The following is a 23,699-nucleotide window of genomic DNA, read 5'->3' on the forward strand; positions in this document are numbered from 1 at the left end:
ATTTAAAATTATATGAATTTGAGATTTGTTCTGCTTGGTTTTCTCTGTGCTTCCTGGATCTGTGATTTGGTGTCTTGTGCATGTTAGTGTTCTCACTTCAACATGTGGGTCTCGAGCGATGAACTCAGGCCTTCAGTCCTGGTGACAGACACCTTTACCTGCTGAGCTGTCTCGTAGGCCCTGCCTCTGTGTTTTTGATCTGTAGAATTTGTTTTTGATTCTTTGTTAGGACTTTCATTAATTTACTTACATTATTTATCTCTTGTGCATTGTCATTCCCCCCTGATTAAAAGCCCATTGCTTATTAATTATGGTTGTTTTAAATCCCTTGTCTGGTGATCCCATCTTTTAAAACTTTATTTTTCCTCTTAGGGTGCTTTGCAAGCTTTTTAATTGGAAGCTGTGTAAAATGAACTCTAAAAAAATGTTTAATAAGATGGCCAACATTTAATAAAATGATACTGCATAGTCTGGTGGCTAGGTCTGCCTTGTGTTTCTGTGCCTTGGGGATTAGAAAGGACAGGGAGAGAGGGTTGTGGTTAGGTATTTCCCTTTCTCTAAGATGGAAAGCTAGAGCAGACTAGAGCTTAGTCGATCTTTAAATTTACAATTAACTACACAAGACTGAAAATAAAAGCCAGGAGACTTCTCAACAGATCTCTTAGAAAGTAATATCCCTGGTAACTTTGACCTGTTCTTATTTAACTTCTTATATATTCTAAATACTTGGTTGTCTTGATTGTACCCACCCCGACATTCTGTTGTTTCTCCTTTGTGGGCCCATCCTCTCTTGTAGCTCCCTTCACATAGCCATTATGAAGTCCCTTAGTCTCTGTTGCGGGCTCCTTTCCTTTGTTTTGACTTTCTCCCTAGGTAAACTCCTGTTCCTTGGCTTTAAATGCTGTTTATATTCCATGACTTCTCCAACTACTGTCTAATTATGACCCCTTACTTGAACTCTAGCCTTGATTGGCTGACTCCACATGGGTGGCAGATACATTCTTTAAATATAATATGACCCTAACAATACTTGAAAAGGAAGAAGAAAAAAAAAAGGTTCCCAAGTATGTCTTGTTTCCAAAATGTCACCATTGACCATGCATGTGCTGAAGCTAGAAAACCAAACGTTCCTTTTGGTTCCTTTTGTCCCTCTTAAACCCTGCAAAATTTTGATCATCAAAAGTTTTGACTGGGCAGTGGTGCGGTGGTGGTGCATGCCTTTAAACCCAGCACTCTGGAGGCAGAGGCAAGGCGGATCTCTGTGAGTTCAAGGCCAGCCTGCTCTACAGAATGAGTTCCAGGACAGCCAGAACTGTTTCACAGAGAAACCCCATCTTGAAAAACCAAAACAACAACAACAAAAAAAAAACCAAAAAACAAAACAACCAAAAAAAACAAGAGTTTTGTTGACTCTATCTTGAGACATATTTAAATTTTCATTATTCTTAATACCTAACTAGTCTAAGCAATCAATTTGGCTTGCATTGATTCAGTAACTGCCTCTCTGGTTTCTCTGCATTCCAGGTCTTTTCTGACAGCCATCCAGAGTGAGCTAACTTGTTCTCCCTCCCTCCCTTCCCCCTCTCTCTAGTCAATCAAATCAAGTTATTTCCTCACCTGAATTTCTAAGGACTGTTCTTCAGCTTAAGTATAAAATGCAATGGTCTGGCTCTTTCTGCTCCTCTGGTCTGATTTCTATTCTTTCTGTAGTCATTATGTTCTGGACATAGTTGCTTTTTTCCCCCACAAGCACACCAAGCTTATTCTTGCCCAAAGATTTATGTTATCTTTTTTGAGTGGAAGGCATACATCTCAAATTCTTATTAACTTGTTATTGTTTGAGATCTTAGGGCAGATATCACCAAGAGAGGCCCACTTCTCATCCACACTTCCAGATTTACCCTGTGCCAATATAAATATGCTCTATACTGTAGCTTTTGTAAACACTTACAAAACCTTTATTTACTGGAATATTGTATCTACTCATTGTCTTAGTTTTCTATTGCTGTGATAAGACATGATGACCAAGGCAACTTGTAAAAGAAAGAGTTTTGTTTGGGGCTCACCGTTTCAGAGTCTGGGACCATCATGGTGGGAGTATGGCAGCAGGCAGCCAGCAATGGAGCAGTAGCTGAGAGCTCACATCTTTACCCACAGACACAAGACAGAAAGATTGAGACACTGGAGCTTTTGGAACCTCAAAGCTTGCCCACAGTGACACCTCCTCCAACAAGGCCACATCTCCTGATCCTTCCCAAACAATTGCACCACCTGGAGACCAACTATTCGAATATATTCAAGTCACCACACTTACGTTATAGTCACCTTTCACATGAATGTAGATTTAAAAAAATGTTATTTATTTTTTAAAATAAATTCTCTCACCCTCCCTCCCTTCTCTCTAGCATATTCCTCTAAATGTAAACTTTGTGAGGGGTAGAATTTTTATTTGTCATGATCACTGCATCTTTCTAGTATTTATGATAGTATCAGACATGTCTACCTATGACAGTTGAAATGAATTGCTGATTTTTAGATTGAATACATATTAGATGGAGATGAAGACTCTAGCTTCTTTTTACCCAATGCAGACAATTATGATTCAGGGACTATATTCTTGTTTTCCACCTTTAAGAAAGCAAACTTATTTATTTCCATAATTTGTGCATTTTAATTTTATTTTTATTTTTTTGGTTTTTCGAGACAGGGTTCCTCTGTGTAGTTTTGATACCTGTCCTGGATCTTGCTCTGTAGACCAGGCTGGCCTTGAATTCACACAGATCCACCTGGCTCTGCCTCCTGAGTGCTGGGATTAAAGGCATGCACCACCACCGCCTGGCCATTTTAACTTTGTTTTTTAAAACTAATAGTTTTCTAGCTATCATTCATAAATACTCAACATGAAAAAGGTGTGTGGTGTGGCTGGTTGATATAGTCTCAATGAAAACAGATTGCTTGATTTATAGTCAGTTTCTTACTGCCTTTCTCAAGTTGGTTTCCAAAGCGCAAATAAGCATTTAAGATCTATGAAATAATTGCAATTATATTGAACTAAAGGATATTATCTTGAGGTAAACTTACAGAATTGTTCACTATTGTGTGCTTTTAAAATTATATTTTGCCTTATTCTAATTAGCATTTTGTATGTTAATGAAGCATATTCAACTAAGAATAAATTAATTAAAAACTGCATAATGATTGGAGCCATCATTTGGAGTTAACATGAGTGATTTAAAACTCAGTGATTTTTAGTAATATGCACATTTAATTTTTGCAAACTGCCGAACCTGTACTTTTTGATTATATGTCTCAAAGGCTCCCAAACTACTGTTTTAAATATTATTTTCTGGGGGGCCGGATTTGGTGACACATGTTTTTAATCCTAGAAACTTTCTTCCCTAATTTAAAAAAAGTTTTTTTATTTATACATATGTGTGTTTGTATGTCACCTGTGTGTGGGTACCCTCAGAGCCCAGAAGAAGGGTTTCAGGTCCTCTGGAGCTGGAGTTATAGGCATTTGTGGGATGCCCAGTGTGGGTGCTGGGAACAGAAAGTGGGCCCACTGCCAGAGCAAGTGCTCCTAACACCACTTCATGATGGTCTGTATTTTTTTTCTATATCCATTAAAATCAGAGTGAATTGCAAACAAAAAAATCATTTTCATTTTTCCTTTAAAATTTAGGATGAATGCGAGTATTATATAGAGAGCTCATTGCTTAGTCATACAAAAGTGAGTATTAATTTTGAGATAATTCAAATTTGAAGGCAGACTATAAACACATTTTACATGAGACAAAGTATGTGTGCATACACACACACACACACACACACACACACACACACATCTATATTTTTATCATCTAGTTAGCCATTAACGTTTATTTTACATTTGTTCTTTTTTCCAAAGTCATAACATTTATAATAAAAATAAAAACCTCATGAAACTTGATGCAACTACTATTTCAGATATGGTGGGCATTTTTCTAATTCACTTTTTATTAAGTACAAGCTTGAGCATCCATATACATGATAGGCTTTTATGTTTGTGTTGTATTTATATAGTATAAAGCTGGTGTGTGTGTGTGTGTGTACCTTCACTGTTCTTTTTTCCTTTTACCATTAGTCTGTCCATAGTGATAGTCTTTTAACTTCAATATACTATTCCATTGTGTTTGGTTTTTTATATCTAATTTGTTTTCAACTAATGTTTGGTGTTACAACCATTGCTTATATACCTGTGACAAGCAGATTTTCTACTTTATGTACAAATTGCCCAGCCAATTTGTGGCCTCAGTGGATGTGAGAAATTTTGCTTTCTTCCTGCTTCATCATAACTGGTGTTTCAGACTGGAATCATTTTGGTCAGTTTAGTGTTTGGAAACTTGGATCTTGCTTTGCTGATAAGCATTTCTTACTACTGTGATCAAGTATATGTTAATGGCCATCTAGACATTATCACCTAAAGTACCTTATTACTGTGTCTTTTATTTATTTGCAGAAGTTCTTTATATATCCTAGCTATTAATTCTCTTTTATATGTTGTAGATATTGTCTACTTGGCTATTTGCTCTTAACCCTTTGATTTTTTTTTTTAACAAATTTTTTACACCTTTTCTTTTTCTTGATCATTTGTGCTAGTTTTATGGAAAATAAAAGTGAAGGAAGTACAGTTACAGCTAGCATCTGGGTGCACATAATATTAGAGTGTGTTATGTGTGTTGAAAAAATTATGGAATTTAATAGTTCCACTGTATTATCATTAAAAAGTTAAAATAGTTAATGTTGTAAAGTTTTGCACAGTCTTTTCTTTTGAAATTTGTTTAACTTTGGAATTAATCTTCACTGGTCATCTGGCATGGTTTTCACTATTTTGTATGTAGAAGGAATACATTACAATGATAAGTAATAAATGTGTATTTGTGATAATGGAAAAACATTGCAGTTAGATTTTCAGGAAAAATATATGTCTCAGATCAGGTGATTTCTCACTGCCACGTTATTTTTGAACAACTATGAACTCATGTTTTGTGCTCACTTAGGTCTACTTATTAACAGGTTTCTTAGCTTATTTTAATTCTAGTTATTAATGTTCAAGTTGAGAAAAATAAATTCTAAATGGAACTTCATTTTAGAAAAAGTGACTATTTCATAAAGATAAATATTTTTGCAATTGTGCGATTGATTTACATTTCAAATATGATTAAGAGATTCAAAATTGTAAGTTTTTCTATTGACTTTCACTAAACACTGCCAATGATATAGTTGTGAGATGTACTTGGACCCACATGTATTTGCCATTAAACCCTTACTGTGACAGTGTGCAAGTGCATTTTTTTTTTTTTTTGTGGTGCTCTAGATGGAACCCAGGGTCTCACATGTGCTGCATAAGTACTATCCCACTGAGCTATATTCCCAGTCTAATAATGTGCAACTTTAATTGGGATTGTGAATATTAGGCTCACAATCAGAGTGAAGAATAACAGCTTATTATTGAGATAATGTGGGAAGCAGAGAGATAAAGGAACTCTTTGGTGCCATGCTCATTTTAATCAGAAACATCAAAAAATAAAAGTTGCCCTTGGCAAAAGTGTAAGCATCAAGCTTTTTTTCGAGACGTTTGATCATGTATTTTTTATGTAATTTTAGGCTTCCAGTAATTATCTCCAGGATTCGCCATGACCCCAGCTCTGAAGGAGGCAACAACAAAGGGTATCTGCTTTTCATCTTTGCCAAGTACCATGGAATCTGACAAGATGCTGTGCATGGAAAGTCCAAGAACTGTAGATGAAAAGCTTAAGGGAGGAGACACTTTCTCTCAGATGCTGGGATTTCCGACTCCTGAGCCTACTCTAAACACTAATTTTGTGAATTTAAAACATTTTGCCTCCCCTCAGGCTTCAAAACATTTTCAGACAGTTCTTTTAATGAGTTCTAATTCGACACTAAATAAGTATAATGAGAATTATAACCAAAAGAAAGTAATGGAGTCCAAGTGCTGTAAGCTGAAAAACGTACTGTGTAACGGCAGCAGTATTCAACTCAGTAAGATCTGCCATTCTCATGCTGAGAATGAGGTCATCAAAAAAGAACTCTCAGATACCACAAGCCAGTGCATGAAAGATATACAGATTGTTTTGGATTCAAATCTCACCAAAGACACAAATGTAGATAAAATACATCTACAAAACTGTAAATGGTACCAAAAGAATGCACTTTTTGGTAAATTCACTGATACTAAGATTAAAAAGAGTTTATTGCAATGTACCCAAAGGAAAGTTGGACCTAGTCACTCAGATATGCCTGTTTGTTCCTCAGCTGCTGAAAAAGAGGAGGAGGTGAATGCTCGTTTGCTTCATTGTGTGAGTAAACAGAAAATTTTACTCAGCCAGGCTAGACGGACTCAGAAACACTTGCAGATGCTCCTAGCGAAGCATGTTGTTAAGCACTATGGTCAACAGATGAAATTTTCTATGAAGCGCCAGCTGCCCACAATGAAGATCTTTCATGACCCCACCACAGTTTTGGGGAATAGTTTACTTGAACACACTGAAATTAAGCCAGAAGTCAACATATTGGCTTCAGAGAATAAGTTTTGGGATGATACAAACAATGGCTTTGCTCAATGTACAGCTGCAGAAATCCAAAGATTTGCCCTGTCTGCTACAGGGCTGTTGTCTCATGTGGAAGAGGGTCTGGATTCTGATGCCACCGATAGCAGCTCAGATGACGAGTTGGATGAATATACCATTAGAAAAAATGTGGCAGTGTAAGTGCAAAATTACTAGATTTTTTTTCTATTCTGTATACAGTAGCAATCATCTTGCTTTCAAGATATGTTATAAGAAAGTAGGTTTTCTAAAATCTTACTGCCTTGATCTTTAAGTCATAAAACTGGTGAATTTAAGAAAATGTTTTTCTTTTTTCCTACACATATGATTTTCCTTTCCCCAATTCCTCCCAGATCCTCTCCACCTCCTTATCACCCAACTTCATGTTCTTTCTCTTTCTCAAAAAATAAAAGAAAAGAAACAACAAAAATGAAAAAGATGAAAAACTGGAAAAAGAAAATAAGCCAAATTTTATCAAAACAAAACAAAAAGCACACACACACACACACACACACACACACACACACACACCACAGAGTACATTTTGTGTTGCCCATCTATTTCTGGGAATGGGACCTTTCTTGGGAGTGTGATTCATAGACCCAATAACACTGCTTTGGAGAAAATTGATTTTCCATTTCCCAGCAGGTATGGATTGTAAACAGCTTCTTGGTTAGAGATAAAACTTTGTGTCTACTTTGCCTGGTCAGTGCTGGGACTTTGTCTGGCTTGAATCTGTGTGGTCTTGTGTATGCTGACAGTCTCTGTGAGGGTCTATGTGTATCAGTCCTGCTGTGTCTGGAAGATGCTGTTTCTTTAGAGTCATCCACCACTGCTGGCGCTTACAATCTTTCTGCCTCCTCTTCTCCATAGATCCCTGAGTCCTGAGGGGAAGGGTTTGATGGAGATATCCCATTTAGGGCTGAGTGTTCCAAAGTCTCTCACTCCACACATTGTCCAGTTGGGGGTCTGTTTGTTACTTACCGTCTACTGCAAGAAGATGCTTCTCTGAGAAGGGCGGAGTGAATGCCCTGTGGGTATAGCAGTAGGACTAGTCATTAGGAGTCATTTTATTGCTATATTCCTTTAACAGAATAGTAGTAGTAGGTTTTGCCCTAGGCCTATCACCAGTCTAGTCTCAGGTTCTTAGCCACTTTAGCAGTGTCAGGTATGGGTTCCATGTCATGGAGTGGGCCTTAAAGCCAATGAAATAGTTGGTAGTTACTCGGATAGCATTTATGTTACTATTGCACCAGTATATCTTGCAAGTTTGTTGTTTGTAGCAAGGTTTGTAGCCAGGTGAGGTGGATGACTACTTTTCTTTTCCAGTAGCATGCAGAGTGCCTTCCCGCACCATGAACACTAGTAACAGGGGTAAAGCTTCTGGTTATACACCAGCTTCATTTCTCCATGTTTGATGACGTGAGTAATTTGTGTCTTCAGCAATTATGCCTCACTATCAGGTTATGGAGAGTAACCAATAGCCTTGGCAATAGCCTGTACTTTTTACTGGGGAGAGGGAGTCTGGCCAATGACTTACTAGATTTAACCCATTCCTGACACTGTTTTACTTGGTGGTATATCTAGTTGGGACATTTTCTCCCAATATATGTTGACTCCATTTAAATTCCTTTCATATGTGTTTGTTAGGAAGCTTCTACCCTAGGAAGTTCCCATATGGCTTTTCAAAAGGCCATTAGTATTGTCTCTCCATATTCCCTCCTTTACCCTACCTTTCCTTCCTCCTCTCAATTTAATCCTCCTATCCTGGTTTCCCTTTTATCCCTCTATAACATTACACTCTATTTCTCCTTACTTGGAAGATGTCGTCCTCTCCCCTGGTCCCTCACTAGCTACTTAGTCTCTGTGGTTATTCATATTAAAACACACATATCTAAAAGTTAAAAGCTAGCATCCATATGTAAGAGAAAACATTCAATGTTTGTCTTTTTGGCCTGGGTTACCTCAGTCAGGATGGTTGTTTTTAGCGGACTCCATTTGTCTGAACATTTCATGATTTTTATTTTTCTTAATAACTGAATAATAAACTATTGTGTAAACGCAACACATTTTCATTATCCTCTCATCACTTGATGGACATCCAAGCTGTTTCCAATTTCTGGCTATTATGAATAGAAAAGCAGTGACCGTGCATGAGCAAGTTCCCAAGAGTAGTGGTATGCCTAGATCTTGTGGTAGATCTACTCCCAGCTTCCTGAGGAACCACCACACTGATTTCCATAGTGCCTGTATCAATTTGCACTTTCATCAGCGATGAATAAATGTTTCCCCTTCTCTGCATCTTGGCCAGCATGTGCTGTCATTTGTTATATTGATCTTGGCCATTCTGACTGGGGTAAGATGAAATCTCAAAGTAGTTTTAATTTGTACTTCCCTGATAGCTAAGGATGTTGAACATTTTGAAAACATCAAGGATGTCATTTGCATTTTCTCTTGTGAGAACTCTCTGTTAAGTTCTATATCTCAGTTTTTAATTGGATTATTTTCCTGATGTTCAGTTTTGTTGTTGTTTGTATATTATTGAAATTAATCTTTTAACAGATGTATAATTAAAGATTTTTTTCCCCATTCTGCAGGCTCCCACTTTGCTTGAATGATGGTGTCCTTTGCTTTACAGAAGCTTTTTAGCTTCATGAGGTCCCATTTATTGTTGTTCTTAATGCCTTTGCTATCAGCGTCCTGTTCAGAAAATCCTTTCTTATGACAATGAGTTCAAACTTACTCCCCACTTCCTCTTCTGTTGGGTTTCTCTTCTGTAAGGTTCAGGGTATATCAGGTCTTTCATTCAGGTCCTTATCCATTTAGAGTTAGTTTTGTGCTGGGTGATAGATATGTATCTATTTACATTCTAAATGCAGCTATCCAGATTGACCAGCACCATTTGTTGAAGATGCTGTCTTTTCTTCAGTCTATATTTTTGGTTTCTTTGTCAAAAATCAGGTGTTTGTATGTATGTGGAGTTATGTCTGGCTCATCAATTCTATTCTGTTGATCAACGTGTGTGTGTGTGTGTGTGTGTGTGTGTGTGTGTGTGTGTGTGTGTGTGTATGTGTGTATGTATGTATGTATGTGTGTGTATGTATTTTCTGAGACAGAATTTCACTATGTAGATGTGCCTGGCCAGAAGCTCACTGTCTAGACCAGGCTAGACTCCAATTCACAGAGATCTGCCTGCCTCTGCCTTCTGAGTGCTAGAATTAAAGGTATACATTAACCACTTCATGTCTGTTTTCTGCCAGGCCCATGCTGTTTTTATTACAATAGCTCTGTAATAGGACTTGAAATCTGAGATAATGATATCTTAAGATGTTTTATTTCTTAAGCTATATGTGTGAGTCAGATATGCTAAGTGTCAGCCTCAGGATCTTCTGCAAATACTATAATCCATAGGCCATCTTTAGTCTATTACATAAAATGGTGTTTTATGTGCAACTGTGACATTTTCCTGTATACTTTAGACCATCTCTAGATTAATTATAATACTTAAAACAATTTAAATGCCATGTAAATAGTTGTTATACTAAGTTTGTAGGGGATAAAAACAAGGAAAAAAACTCTACATGTTCTGTATGGAAGTAGCTTCAGAGATGATAGGAACTTTCTGTACATTTGGTTTGTAATAGGGCTTCATACAGCTATTAAGTTCTTAATTGTTATAATTTGTGATTGGTTGAATCTGCAGATGTTACAGTATCTATGGATATGGAGTACTAAACATATTTAAAAGTAAGTTACTCTATTTTCTAGGGAAAACACATAGGAATAGTAACACCAATTAGGCATAAATAAGCATTTTTTCTATCCTTGATTGTAATTAAAGTCTGAACTTTTAAGAGATTACATGGGATACCTTCATTGGTTTTGTGTGTATAGTTGTGAGTACATGTAAAGTGTTAACGCTGCTTTATAGAAGGTAGAGTTGAGATTGGTCTTAGGTAGCCCAAGCCTTCTTGAACTCATTATGTAGTTAAGGATGGCCTTGAACTCTTTATACTCTTGCCTGTGCTTCCTAACTGCTAGATTACAAGCATGCCTTTGATCTGCTATGGGCTTGTTTATTTGGTTGGTTGGTTTTTATTTTTGACAAGAGAGAATATGATCATATTTCAATGCATAATCTATTCAACCTGGTATTATAACAAAGTAAATAGAAAACACATTATTTCATCTGTAGTGAATGATGATCTGCTAGGAAGGACTAAGTTTTCAATTTAATTTGACTTTAATATAAACAGTCACATGGAGCTCAATTTTAAATTTCTTGGGATCTGTTAATGTTTCTGAATTGATACAAATTCCTGGATATAATTGTGACATTTTAGGCAGAAATAGTCTGTCATTTTTTTAAATTCTCCAAAATGGATAATCAGTATAGAATTAGAAACAGTATTACTTTTAGTAGTTAATATAGAACTAATGTATTATTTTTTATAATGAGTAAAATGTGACAAAGTAAGCATTCTTGTCTTTTGGTGTTCTGATGTCATTATAACTGAAATTTGCTTGGATGTGAGAACTAGTGTAGTTCTTAAGCACAAATTTTTCATGCTGCCATTTTGCTGGTTAATTATATGTGATATCTCATTTAGTTCTGTCAGCCATGGGATGTAGTTGTTACTATCCTTATTTCACTTAAAAATGAACAGTCGCTTCAACCTATGGCCATGCTCATGCCTCAGATCTATGGCTACTTTCTAGATGTCATGCTTCAGACACCACTGACACCATTACTGAAGGCACATCTGCCAGCCAGATTCAGTTCCAGGAGGGAGCTCGACCATGACTTTTCAGGTGGAAAAAAGGCCAGAAAGAAGCTACCAGACTTCCTACTAAAGAGCACAATAGCCCTTGCTACCTCAGTGGACACCCAAGCTAAGATGATGAGAACCCGTCTGTAGTCTTTGCTACTCTGGCCGCAGGTAGCAGACCTAAAGGTCTCAGCTCCGCCTCTGCTGAACCAGAGCTGCTGCACCTCACCTTGTTGCCAGCTATCATGGCACGCACTGGTACCAGTTCATAAAGTAAAAGAACAGGCCATCCAAGATGTCTATGTCATGCAAAGCAAGAAGCATGGGAAAAAATAAAACAGGAAACAAGATACCACCGAATAGGTGCAACACTTTTTCAGTAACTGACCTCGAAGAAGAAAACTTCCTGGAAAAGACTTCAACATTGTTTTAGAGAAGCTCAGCAAACTATGAGAGAATATGGACAATAAAATCAGGAGAATAATTCTTAGTACAGCAGCGAGACTGAAATAAAGAACCAAACAATTTTGAAACAGAGAAATACAATGAAAGAAATAAAAAATGCAACAGAGGGCATGGGGGAGATTTGGTCAAATAAAGAGATCTATGAAATGCAGTTATTTGGGGAAATCCCATTAGAGAAGAAACTAAGAAGAAAGCCTAGAGGAAGTCATGAAGAGGTAGGAAACCTTTTCAGGGAAGTAAATGACTGAAAACTAATTGTATCTTAGAAACTTTATATCAAGGTACAGGAGGATCAGGAGTTTCCACAGACACCACTGGCAGGTTGGTGAGATGGCTTTGCAGGTGAGAAAGACTTGATTGGTTCCTGGAGCCCACGTGGTAGAAAGAGTACTGGCTCCAGCAATAGTGCTCTGAGTACTACACTTGTCCTGTGGCATGTGAACAACCACACATAACACATACTACATGAAGAACAAATCACCGGCGGGCTCTTGAATGTGGCAAGAGATCTGCATATAGAAGGAGACTCGGGAAGCTGTCATCAGATTTTCAAAAGGTTTTCAAGCCCAGAAAACCATGAAATGACAAGGTGCTCAGAGGCAAATAAACTTCCAGGTAAGAACACTTCACCCAGCAAAGCTATCCTTCAAACATGAAGACAATAATAAGCTGAGGAGGAGTGTACCACCAGTAAACCTGACACACACACACACACACACACACACACACACACACACACACGTGTGTGTATATGTGTATCATCATAAAAGGCATTCTTTTTTTTTTTTTTTTTTTTTAAGATTTATTTATTATGTATACAGTGTTATGTCTGCAGGCCAGAAGAGGGCACCAGATCTCATTACGGATGGTTGTGAGCCACCATGTGGTTGCTGGGAATTGAACTCAGGACCTCTGGAAGAGCAGTCAGTGCTCTTAACCTCTGAGCCATCTCTCCAGCCCCATAAAAGGCATTCTTTAAGCTGAAAGAAAAGTTAACTGGTAACAGCCAAACAGTTGGTAGTCAAAGTAATAGTCAAGTCAGCATTCTCTGATTTATGCTAATATACTATAATAGTGATGTAGAAAGAACCTAAGTCTTTACTGTGAAGGTAGGACAATGTCAAGGACTAGCAATATTAGTTTATAGTGGCTACAGAATATTAAAGTATCATTGTGATGGCAAGTCATGAAATGGGAGAGGAGTAAAAGTATGGAGGTTTTGTATGCAATTGAGGTTATATTGTGGTTAGCTGTAATGTGAGTATGTTTCCCTAAGAATACATGTGTTCCTAGTATGGCAATGGTGAGAGAATGTGTGAGCTTTGAGAGGGGACGCTTACTAGGAGGTCATGTGGTCATGCCCTAAGGTAATTCTTACAAGGGTTGCTGTAAAATAAGAAGAGTAACTCCTCACTGGTTTCACTGGCTTCTAATCTCACCTTATGATATCTGACTTCATCACTACCATAGTAATGCCATTTGGCATGATATAATACAGCCAGGAATTCTTCACCAGAAGCAGAAGGGGTTGCAATAACTGGGTTGCCAGTCTTGGACTTTCATCAAAAACATCAGCTAAAATAAACCTCTTTTCTTCACAGGGTACCAAGTGTCAGCTACTTCATTATAGAATAGTAACAACTAGTACATTTGTTTCCAGCTTAAAATAGACTCACAGCTGAATCACTTTTATGTCTCATGGTTACCACATGCAAAAACTCATACTACAGAAAAGATTAGGGAATCAAAGCACAACAGAAAATCACTAGATCATGAAGAACAAAGAGATTGTATTTTTAAAATAGCAACAATGAAAATGGAAGAAATCTGTATCTAATTAATAGTTAATTCTTGAATGTAAAAGATTAAATTCTTAAGACAAGAATTGCTGAATGGATTGAGGAAAAACAAAGGCCCAACTATAAACACCTCAATAAGAGATTTCAGCTTTAAAGGACATACAAATGCAAAACAAAGTACAAGGAGTTTAAAAAAAGATACTCCATAAATATATAAACAAGAAGAGAGCAGGGTTTAGCGATACCCATAGCAGAAAAAAAAGACAAAACCTGTAAAAAAAAAAAAAAGGTCATTATATACTGGTAAGTAGTTTATCAAAAGATAGAAAATTATAAATATACACATACCCAACTTTGGGGTAACTAATGTAAAAGGAAAAAAATGAGATCAGATCTCCCTATGTAGCCCAAGCTGGTGTGGAATTTAGTGTATACCCCAGGCTGACACTGAATTCAATATCCTGAATTTATCTCTCAAGTGCTAGGCTTGCTGGTGTACACTTTTCCTACCTGTCTGGATGAAGCAAATTTGAATATTTTTGACAAAACATACTCGTTAAGTAACAATAGGTTTTAATAAGTCACATTCAACAGTAGGTAAATCATCCATATAGACTATCTAAAAACCAGCACTGGACTTGAGCTCCACTTTGGATCAAATGTACCTAACAGACCATTCTATCCAACAGCAGCAGAATGCCCATTCTTTTGAGGCACACAAGAAACATTCTCTAGGGCACATTATAGATAGTACACAAAATAAACCTTAACAAGTTTGACTTAAATTATATCTGTAAGGCCAGTGAGATGGCTCCCTGGGCAGAAGTGCTGTCTGGCAAGCCTCACAACCTGAGTTCAGTTCCTGCAATCTACAGTGGAAGGAGAGAACTGACTCCTGCCTTCCACAAGTTGTCTCTGGCTTCCACTTGTTCTTTATGGCATGTGGTGCCTGAAGTCACACATTTATAAACCAAAGAGTAATAAACTAAACAAAAAACTTGCATCATGAACCTTTTACATTTAAAATGGGATGAAACTAGAAATGAGTAAAGTTTGGGAAAATTGGCAAATAAATGGAAATTAAACATTTTTCCTAAAAAGCCAATAGATCAATGAATGAATTTACAGAGAAATTGTAAAATATCATTAGAGAAAGTAAAGTGGAAAACAACATACCAGAATATAGCAAAAGCTGTTATTAAAAAGGAGGCTTGTAGAAATGCCTGCATTACAAAAAAGTATGTGAAGTAATGTTAAGACATAAGGAAGTCAGAAAAGAATAAATTAGCCCTGTTATTGTAAGGTAAGAAATAATAAAGATCAGCACAGAAACAATGGCCAGTATCTGTAATGAATATAAATGCAAAACCCTTTACAAAAATAATTCAGTTAAAGGATTTAATTCATCAATTAAAATAATCATGAGCCATTATTTAGTGGAATTTATTCCTCGGATGCAAAGATGATTCAATATGCAAATTGATGAATATATTATGTTAACAGAACAAGAACAGAACTTTACATGATCATCTCAATAAATGGGAAAAAACTGAAACAATTCAACATTCTTTCTTGGTTAAAATTACCAATTTAGGTATCAAAGAAATGTATCATACAATTTACATGTGAAAAGCTCCCAGGTAATATCTTAGTAATAGTAAACTTGCAAGCTTTCCTTTAAGATAAGGAACAAGACAAGGATACTTATTGTTCAGGGTAGTATAAGGAAACATTTTAGACTAGGAAATGTATGAACTACAGAGATATTACTACTTGTATTTCTGGAGGGTAGGGAGTCTTCAGGTCAAAGAACTTACAGATTGAATTCTTGGAAATATCTTCATACATGACACTTGTCTTCTAGCTAGGTTTTCACATGGTACTGGGAGTGGACAAGTCCACTGGCTTCTTGCAAGGACACCTATCCTGTGATGAAAGCAGAACCAGTTATTTCCCAGTGACTACCTCTTAAAATCATAACACTGCTGTTAAGCTTCAGTATAGGAAGTCTAAGGGGGCATGGACATTGAATCTGTAGAACCCTGCTGCTTCCCAGTCAAGACTGGAATTCCTAGCCAAATAGGGAAAAGGACATACAAATGCAAAAGGAAGATGCTAAATAGGGTGTTTAGAAATGCTATGATCTTGTGGTAAAAACAGGTACCCTGAAAATTGTTAGAAATATGAAATCAGTTAACTTGCTGTATATAAAATCAATGTATAATACTGTTTCTATACACTAATTCTAAACTGAAAATGCAATCAAGAATAAAAATTCCTTTTACAGTCGCATGAAAACAAAGATAATTTAGGATTGACTTCAATAAAAGCAGTGAAAGATGTGTATACTAAAAGCTATAAAATATTGATAAAAACATCAAAATAGACACATAAATGGAAAGATACTCTAATTATAGGCATTGTGGCAGATGCCTGTAATCCTATTCTTCCGTTCTTTCTCTGGAAACTAGTCATTTGTGTCCAGTTCATCTTGGAGAAAGATGCCAGGAGCATATAAATAGGAAGTGATAATCTCTTAAATGTTGGGAAAATTGGACAGACATCTACATGCAGAATAATGGAATTGAATCCTTATGCCATTCCATATTCCTACATTTATTTAAAGTGAATGAAGATGTTAAACTCCTAGGAGAAAGTAGAGAGAAGCTTGATGCACAGTCTTGGCAAAGATTTTCTGGGTCTGGCCTTAAAACACAGGCAACAAATGCAAAAACAGACAAATGGGAGTGCATTAAACTGAAACCTGATGTACAACAAAAGAAACAATATAAACTGCCTATAGAATGGGAGAGAATATTTGCTAATCATACATCTAACAAGGTAATTGTCAAAGTACATATTCAGGCCAGACAAACAGTAATAAAACAGTTAAAATTGATCAAAGGACCCGAGTAGACTTTTCTCTAAAGAAGACATACAGATGGCCAACAGGTACTTCAAAACAAAGTAAATGCAACTCAGCAGTACTACTTATCAGAAAAATACTAACTAAAACAACAATGAGATACTGTCTTACACGGGTCTGTTAGTGTGGTTAGGAGAAGGGTTACAAGTGCCGGAGGGAGTACAGAGTAAAGGAAAACTTTGCACATTGTTGATAATGTAAATTAGTACAGTCATTATGGAAATTAGTACAGTCATTATGGAAAAAAGAAATTTCTTCAGGAAGCTCAAAATACAACTAACACCTATATTCCAGCAATCCTATGCTGGGTATTTATCCAAAGGGAATGAAATCAGTAAATTGAGTTCATTTCTGCATTACCATTTTCATATTCATCCACTATCAACTATGTAATGGAATATTATTCAGCCTTTTCAGAAAGTGAAATACATCACTTGTTAAGTAGTTGAACATAGAAGTCAATAATGGAAAATGAAAGCATAATCTCACTTAGAAGGAGACTCTAAAGAAGTCATAACCTAGAAGCACAGAAGAACCGTGCTTACCAGAGCTGTCATGGGATGAAGTGGGAGGGGGGGGGAGGAGGAGGAGGAGGAGGAGGAGGAGGAGGAGGAGGAGGAGGAGGAGGAGGAGGATGGCAACAGAGACAGTCTTTCCATTTAGGAGACGTAAGTCCCGGAGCTCTTTTGTCAGTATGCGGACTGTTGGATGTAACATGACATTGTATGCTTGAAAGTCGCTGAGAGTGGATGTTAAGTGTTGTCACAACTAAAGTGTGAGTGTGGCAAGGGATGATTTCTAATGAGCCTCATTTAATCACCTCATATTGACTTGTATAAGAAAACATCATGCTCTGTACAAAGAATCATGTATAATTTTTGTCAGTTTTCCCATAATAAATCTCATTAAAAAATAATGGTATTATGTTGTCTTAGAAAAATCTAAGTCCTGCGAAACTATTTTGATAAGTGATCTTTTAATGAAAATGCTGCCATTAAGTTTTTAAAACTAAATTTTCATTCTTAGAAAACAGAGCTAATGAAAATTTATATGTACTTTCAGTGGAATAGTTCTTGGATTCCAAATGTGTACTTTTGATAACATCAGTCAATTTTATCTTCTTTTGAGACAAGGTCTCACTATGTAACCCTGGCTGGGCTGGTACTAGCAATGCAGACCAGGCTGCCTTGAATTCAGAGAATGGATGCCTGTCTCTGCCTCCTGAGTGCCGGGATTAAGGAATGTGCCACCATGCCTGGCTCCACATCACTGTTTCTAAAACTGGGATGTATATAAATATACATAAGTAATGAGTACAATTAATAGATTTCTCCAAATCATATTTCTGTTATTTATGGTGTATCTTTAAATTGGTGTTGTCTTAGCATTGAGGAAGTGCAGTAGTTGAATTTGTGCATGTAAAAATTTTTAAAGATTGTTTACGATATTAACATTTATTGCTTTTAAAAATGATGTAAGTGTGAATTTTATGTATATTTGTTATATAGTAGAATGGTGTGAGTATGTGAAGTTTAATTTGGATTATTTCCAAACTACTTCAATCATGTTAATGTTTTTAAATATTCATGATCAGACTTAGTCATAACTAAAGAGAAAGCCTTAGTGGCATATAAATATCTAAACAAAATGTTGAAAATTCTGTAGAAATACCCTCCTTTAGCTCAGTTTATTGGCTTCAAATTTGCCCTATATTCCTGCTACATCAAAAGATCTCGCCGGGCGGTGGTGGCGCACACCTTTAATCCCAGCACTCGGGAGGCAGAGCCAGGTGGATCTCTGTGAGTTCGAGGCCAGCCTGGACTACCAAGTGAGTTCCAGGAAAGGCGCAAAACTACACAGAGAAACCCTGTCTCGGAAAAAAAAAAAAAAAAGATCTCAAGTTGCAGATTCAGTTGAATACACTCTATTTTCCTTGTTACAAAACAAATTGAATAATAGCAGTCTATCTAGATGATACTTTAAATATCATTAGTTAAGCTAGTCTCCATTGGAACTGAATGTCTTCAAGGACTTGCCTCAAAGGAAAAGTATGCTACAAACCTTTAAAGGATGGTCTGGTTAATTTTAGGTACAAACATCAGTGAAAACTATTTTTATAACAGTTATTGTTAAAGATCAGATTTTAAAGTTCCATGGTTTTTTGTTCCCTGGTACTTAAGTGTTTTCAATGTAAGTTTAGCTACTTTGCAGAATACAAGGTTATTTGGGAATGTATAAAGTATTTCAGAAATGCCTCGACTTACTTTTGCTTAAGTTGCAGTCACCTTTTCTAAGTAACAAAGGTACTTTTATTTTGGCTTCTGTTTGTTTTGATTTTGCTGTTGCTGAGGTAGTTTAAGCACTCTTTTATCCTCTTTTTAGAGCTGTAGTAGTGTTTGGAAGAACTACCAGTAAGTCTACATAGGTAGTGCCTTAGCAAAAGATAGGTTTCCTCTGAGCTGTTTTAAATTGGAAGTTCAGAACTTTTTTGTTGGATTTTAACTCCACTTTCCCTTCAGCTGGATCTTTAGGTAGTGTTCAGTCTACATAATTGTCTACTTTCTTGAACAAAAGAAGTATGTGTACATGCATGTACACATACAGAATGCTTATTGAATTATTGATTTGTCCTTTGCAAGTATGCTTCAGTCTGCTTTACAAATTCATTATGTTTTTGGTTCTCTATGTCCATAGTTGTCAATATACATAAGAATTGTATAAGGACAGTTAAGAATACTGAACAGACCATTAAGTCTCAAAATTCTTTCTATTAGCTGGATGATGGTGATGCACACCTTTAATCCCAGCACTCAGGAGGCAGAGGCAGAGGCAAGGTGGATCTCTGAGAGTTTCAGGCCAGCCTGGTCTACGGAATGAATTACAGGATATTCAGTGAAACCCTGTCTTGAAAAACAAAACAAAAATCAAACCAAACCAAATTCTATTCAAGAGAAAAAGGGTGGTAGCAATAGTGTATATAAATATATACCCCAACTTCTTTCTCTCTTCCTTTGTGTTGAGAGGGTTTGAGAGAGGGAGAAGGAGGGTCGAACTAAATTTTCTGGGTGATGTGTGAGTTCTTCTAAAGTGATACTAGAAGCTTAGTTTAGGCAGTTTACATGGTTAGTTTTGCTGGCTAAACTAGGTTCTAGGTTAATTTAAATAATGGTTCACATTGTGCCACTCTTTCATTTATATTTGAAAACCCTTTAATACCCTCACCCCTTAATTTTGTTTCTCATTAGAATTCCTAAAGTCCACATTTCTTTCCTTCTGTCTTTTTTATTTTATTTTTGTGATTATGGGGGCAGAATCTTGCTGTATAGCCCATGCTGGGCTTTGATCCACTATCTTCCTGCCTACAAATCCCTGAGTCCCAGGATTAGGGGCATGAGCCAGCATGTCTGGCAGACAGTGAACACTTTAAGAACTTGTTAACTGATCCTAATGGCATAAAGTATTTTTGAAGGAGATATTTATTAAGATGCATGCTGAGCTGTCATAGGAGGGGAACCTCCATATACATAGGAATTTTTTTTTCTCAACAGTAATTAGGCATGCCCAGATTTTGCTGAGGATCTATTAGCTTGAAATCTCCCTAAGATCCTGCACTGATTCACTAGCACTTCATCTTTGTTTCCACACCCAACTAGTTTTAAGGAGCCACTCAATTAGATTTAAAGGCAAGGTCTAGCAAATGCACAAATTATCTTGGCTTACCTCTTATAGTCAGACTTTGAAACTTAGATTTCAAAGCATTTCAGATTGGAAAATAAGAGTCTCCAGCTGCTCTGCTCAGGGCTCAGAGTTCTGTTACCAAAAAGTTGAATATGTTAGTGAGTATTTACAATCCCAGCATTTTGGATGTTGAGTATGAAGGATCATGAACCTGAGAGCAATTTGGGGCTATAAAGTGAGTCTGAGATTAGCCTGAAGTACATGGTATGACTATCTCTCAAAAACTACACACACACAGACACACACACACACACACACACACACACACACAAAAGAAAGACAGAAAAAGGACTAGATACTGGGAGAAGGACTGCGTATGTACTGTCGATTTGCTATCTTTGGTTTTCCATACAGTCATCTACCCCTTTCTTCTATATAAAACATACCAATTCCTCAGAGATAACAAGCTAGAACCATAGAATGGAGTAGAGTATTCCTCTATTATGTTCAGATGTGGCGGCTCATCTTGTGATGAGCTACAAATTAGTGGATATATTTTATATCCCTCTTGACCTTCTGTTTCTTACATGATGCAACAAGGACAGGAAAATGACAATAAAACTAATAGGAGGGCTGAGAAAAGGGTCAGTGGGTAAAGTGCTAGCTATGTAAGAATGAGGCTCTGAGTTTTGATCCCCAGCTCACACGTAAAAGTCTGGGTGGAGCATAGCTATAATACCAGTGCTGGGAGATGGAGGCAGGGAGATCCCAGGAGAGCTGGCCATTGAGTGTAGTTAATTGGTGAACTCCAGGTCAGCTAATGAGAAGCCCTATCCCCCCAAATCAGGAGAGCACGCTAAGAAGATACCTGAGGTCTACACCTCTGGCTTCAACAGGTGCATCCAACATCATACACATAAAACTCTCATTGGTTAAGAAGAAAAATGTGGATAGATATGCACAATAGCTCCTGGTCTTTATAATACCAAGACTTGCTGTAGTAGTGAAGTAATGTCTTAGAGGAACCCTGATTTTGTTTTGTGAAGTAACAGTCTTTTGTTTTTGTAGCATCTCACCTTTCTGGAAATTTATTCTCATTTCTTTTGTGATTATATGACTTTTATACCATTATTGGATGTTACACTACATTCTTAACCCTGAATCCCCAGGGTTAGTTTCTGTTAGTCTCATGGTAGCTTTTGCTAACAGAGTTCTCAATGTTTCAATTTTTTTTCCACCTAGTAAATTAGATACAAAAATATCAAAGTCAAATTTCTCCTTTGCTGGTAATTAAGCTTTGTTAATTTGCTGTTTCTTCAGACCATCCAACTCATCATCAATTTAATGAGTTGTCTTATTGTCAGGATTACTATATACTTGCTTGAACAAAGCTTAAAAGCAAGATGAAGTTGGTGCAGTTAAATAAACCAATAATTTAATAACCCACCAAAATAATTTTTTAGGGAAGGATCACACTGAACAATCTTCTTTTTATATGTTTGTGTGTTTGTATGGCCAATTATAAGATAGATGTATATGCATATATACACAAAGAATAATAATTAACAGTAGACACAGACCTTTAAATGACAGAGATGATGGGAGAAGAATATCTGTTGTGAACATACCTAAGGAAGACATAAAACAAGATAAACTGAAAATAAAATAACCACTGAACTTTGGGTATCCAAAATAGAAACCTGTTTTGTTTTTTTTTTATCTCAGCAAGAAAATGGCTATTTAGATTTGTTCACTAAGTAAAATACTGCTACCCTTCATTAGAGTATATGATTTCAGAAACCAATGGAATAATAAAGTGGAAATGCTGAAAAGAAACATCCAAGTAATGCTATCTGTTCAATGACGTGTTTTTTTAAAACAGGGATAAATGACATTTCCAAATAAGTAAAAACTGACAAAACTCAATTTTTTTCTTTTTTTCTTTTTTTTTTTTTGCACCCCAGGATTAGGAATGTTCATTCTTGAGAGAGGGAGAGAGAGAGAGGAGGGAGAGGGAGAGAGGAGGGAGAGGAAGAGAGGAGGGAGAGGAAGAGGGAGAGGGAGAGAGGGAGGGAGAGGGAGAGAGAATTACTTGTAGGCATGGCCACTGTCCATTCTGGGTCTTTTCTGTCTTTACAGTATCTACTGCAGGTAACAGAGAAGCTGCCCCAGCAGCATCTAACGTAGCTGTTCTCACATTCTTTCTGAAATCAATGATTCCCTTTTCTAACATGTTCACAAAATCTTCAAGCACAACATCCTAACTGGCTTCTAAAGGAACTTCACAGGATTTTCTCAAGTATCCGAGTTTCTTCAGTACCCGTATTCTTAGCAATAGTCGTTACAGGAGTTAAGTGCTATTTCAATTCTGCCACTGTCCTCGTCTTTACCAGTACACTGTAATGAGTCCAAGCAGAACTCTCCCCACCCCCAACAATGCCACTGCCTTCTACAGCTGCTCTTACAAGATTGGGAGCATCTGTAACTCCTGTCGTATAGTTCAACACCACTTGTCCTCCGCGCCATAGAATAGCCACTCTGATAGTTCAGCCAGTCATTTACGTAGCTTTTCAATTTGAACTTTGTCACCTGTTCAAGATCTAGTTTCAGCCCCTCTTCTCCAAACACTGAACCATCAGTAGCAATAGCCACATGTTTTTCTTTTTACATTATTTTATTTTTTGAGATAACTAAATCATTTCCCTCTTTCCTTTCCTCCACTGAAACCCTACTATATAACTGTCCCTACTTTCTTTCAAAATCAGTCTCCTTTTTTTCAATAATCGTTGTTATATGCATGTATGTATATGCATATGTATATACATATATATTCCTAAATATAACCTGCTTAGTCTGTATAGTATTACTTGTAGTATGTTTTCGGCTGACCAGTTGGTATTAGATAACCAATTAGTGTGTTCTTCCTGGGGAATATTACTTATCCTGCTCTCAGCATTCCTTAGTTGTCTGTAGTTCTTTGTGTAGGGTTGAGGCCTCATGGTCTTTCCCCTGTCCATTTTGGCAAGTCTGTTGTTGTCCTTGTTCAGCTTATGTTTAGGTAAGTCTGCTGGTGAAACTTCATGGGTTTGGCTTCTGAAATTTAATAGGAGACACAATCTCTAAACTAACTCCCTGATTTTTGTCTCTTACAATTTTTCCAATCCTCCTTCTTCAGTGTTCCCTGAACCTTAGGGGCAGGAGTTGTTTTGTAGATGTATTCATTGGGAGTGGACTCTGCTATGCCGTTGGATAGGTTGTGGTTTTCTGTACCAATGTCCGTCTTTTTAAAGAGAAGCTCCCTTGACAAGGGGCGAGGACAAATGTTTAGAATGCAGTTAGGGTTTATGAGGGTGTAGTAAAGTGCTGGTTGTAACTACTTCTCTAGGATCAAGTACTAGATATTATTTCCCTTTTGTTTAGTGGGTTGTAGGTACAATTATATAGCTACTGGTTA

At 36.9% G+C, this 23,699-nt stretch overlaps 1 protein-coding gene and 1 long non-coding RNA gene across 8 annotated transcripts in view; one reads left to right on the forward strand and one right to left on the reverse strand.

Moving 5' to 3' along the window:
- Kansl1l (KAT8 regulatory NSL complex subunit 1 like) overlaps window positions 1–23,699 on the forward strand; it is a 91,908-nt gene that overhangs the window by 8,306 nt on the left and 59,903 nt on the right. For all 7 annotated transcript variants that reach the window (XM_059278764.1, XM_059278768.1, XM_059278769.1 and 4 more), the window contains exon 2: window positions 5,647–6,766. In XM_059278764.1, coding sequence (XP_059134747.1) covers window positions 5,676–6,766 — 1,091 coding nt within the window. In that variant the 5' untranslated portion in view covers window positions 5,647–5,675. The remainder of the gene's footprint in view (window positions 1–5,646; window positions 6,767–23,699) is intronic.
- Window positions 13,748–22,106, reverse strand: LOC131923645 (uncharacterized). Its single transcript, XR_009382651.1, has 3 exons — window positions 21,826–22,106; window positions 20,288–20,377; window positions 13,748–15,567 (listed from the first exon to the last, which is right to left on the reverse strand). It is a non-coding gene; the product is annotated as an uncharacterized LOC131923645 (long non-coding RNA).

The sequence above is a fragment of the Peromyscus eremicus genome, chromosome 13, assembly GCF_949786415.1.
Source record: "Peromyscus eremicus chromosome 13, PerEre_H2_v1, whole genome shotgun sequence".
NCBI classification, from domain to species: domain Eukaryota; kingdom Metazoa; phylum Chordata; class Mammalia; order Rodentia; family Cricetidae; genus Peromyscus; species Peromyscus eremicus.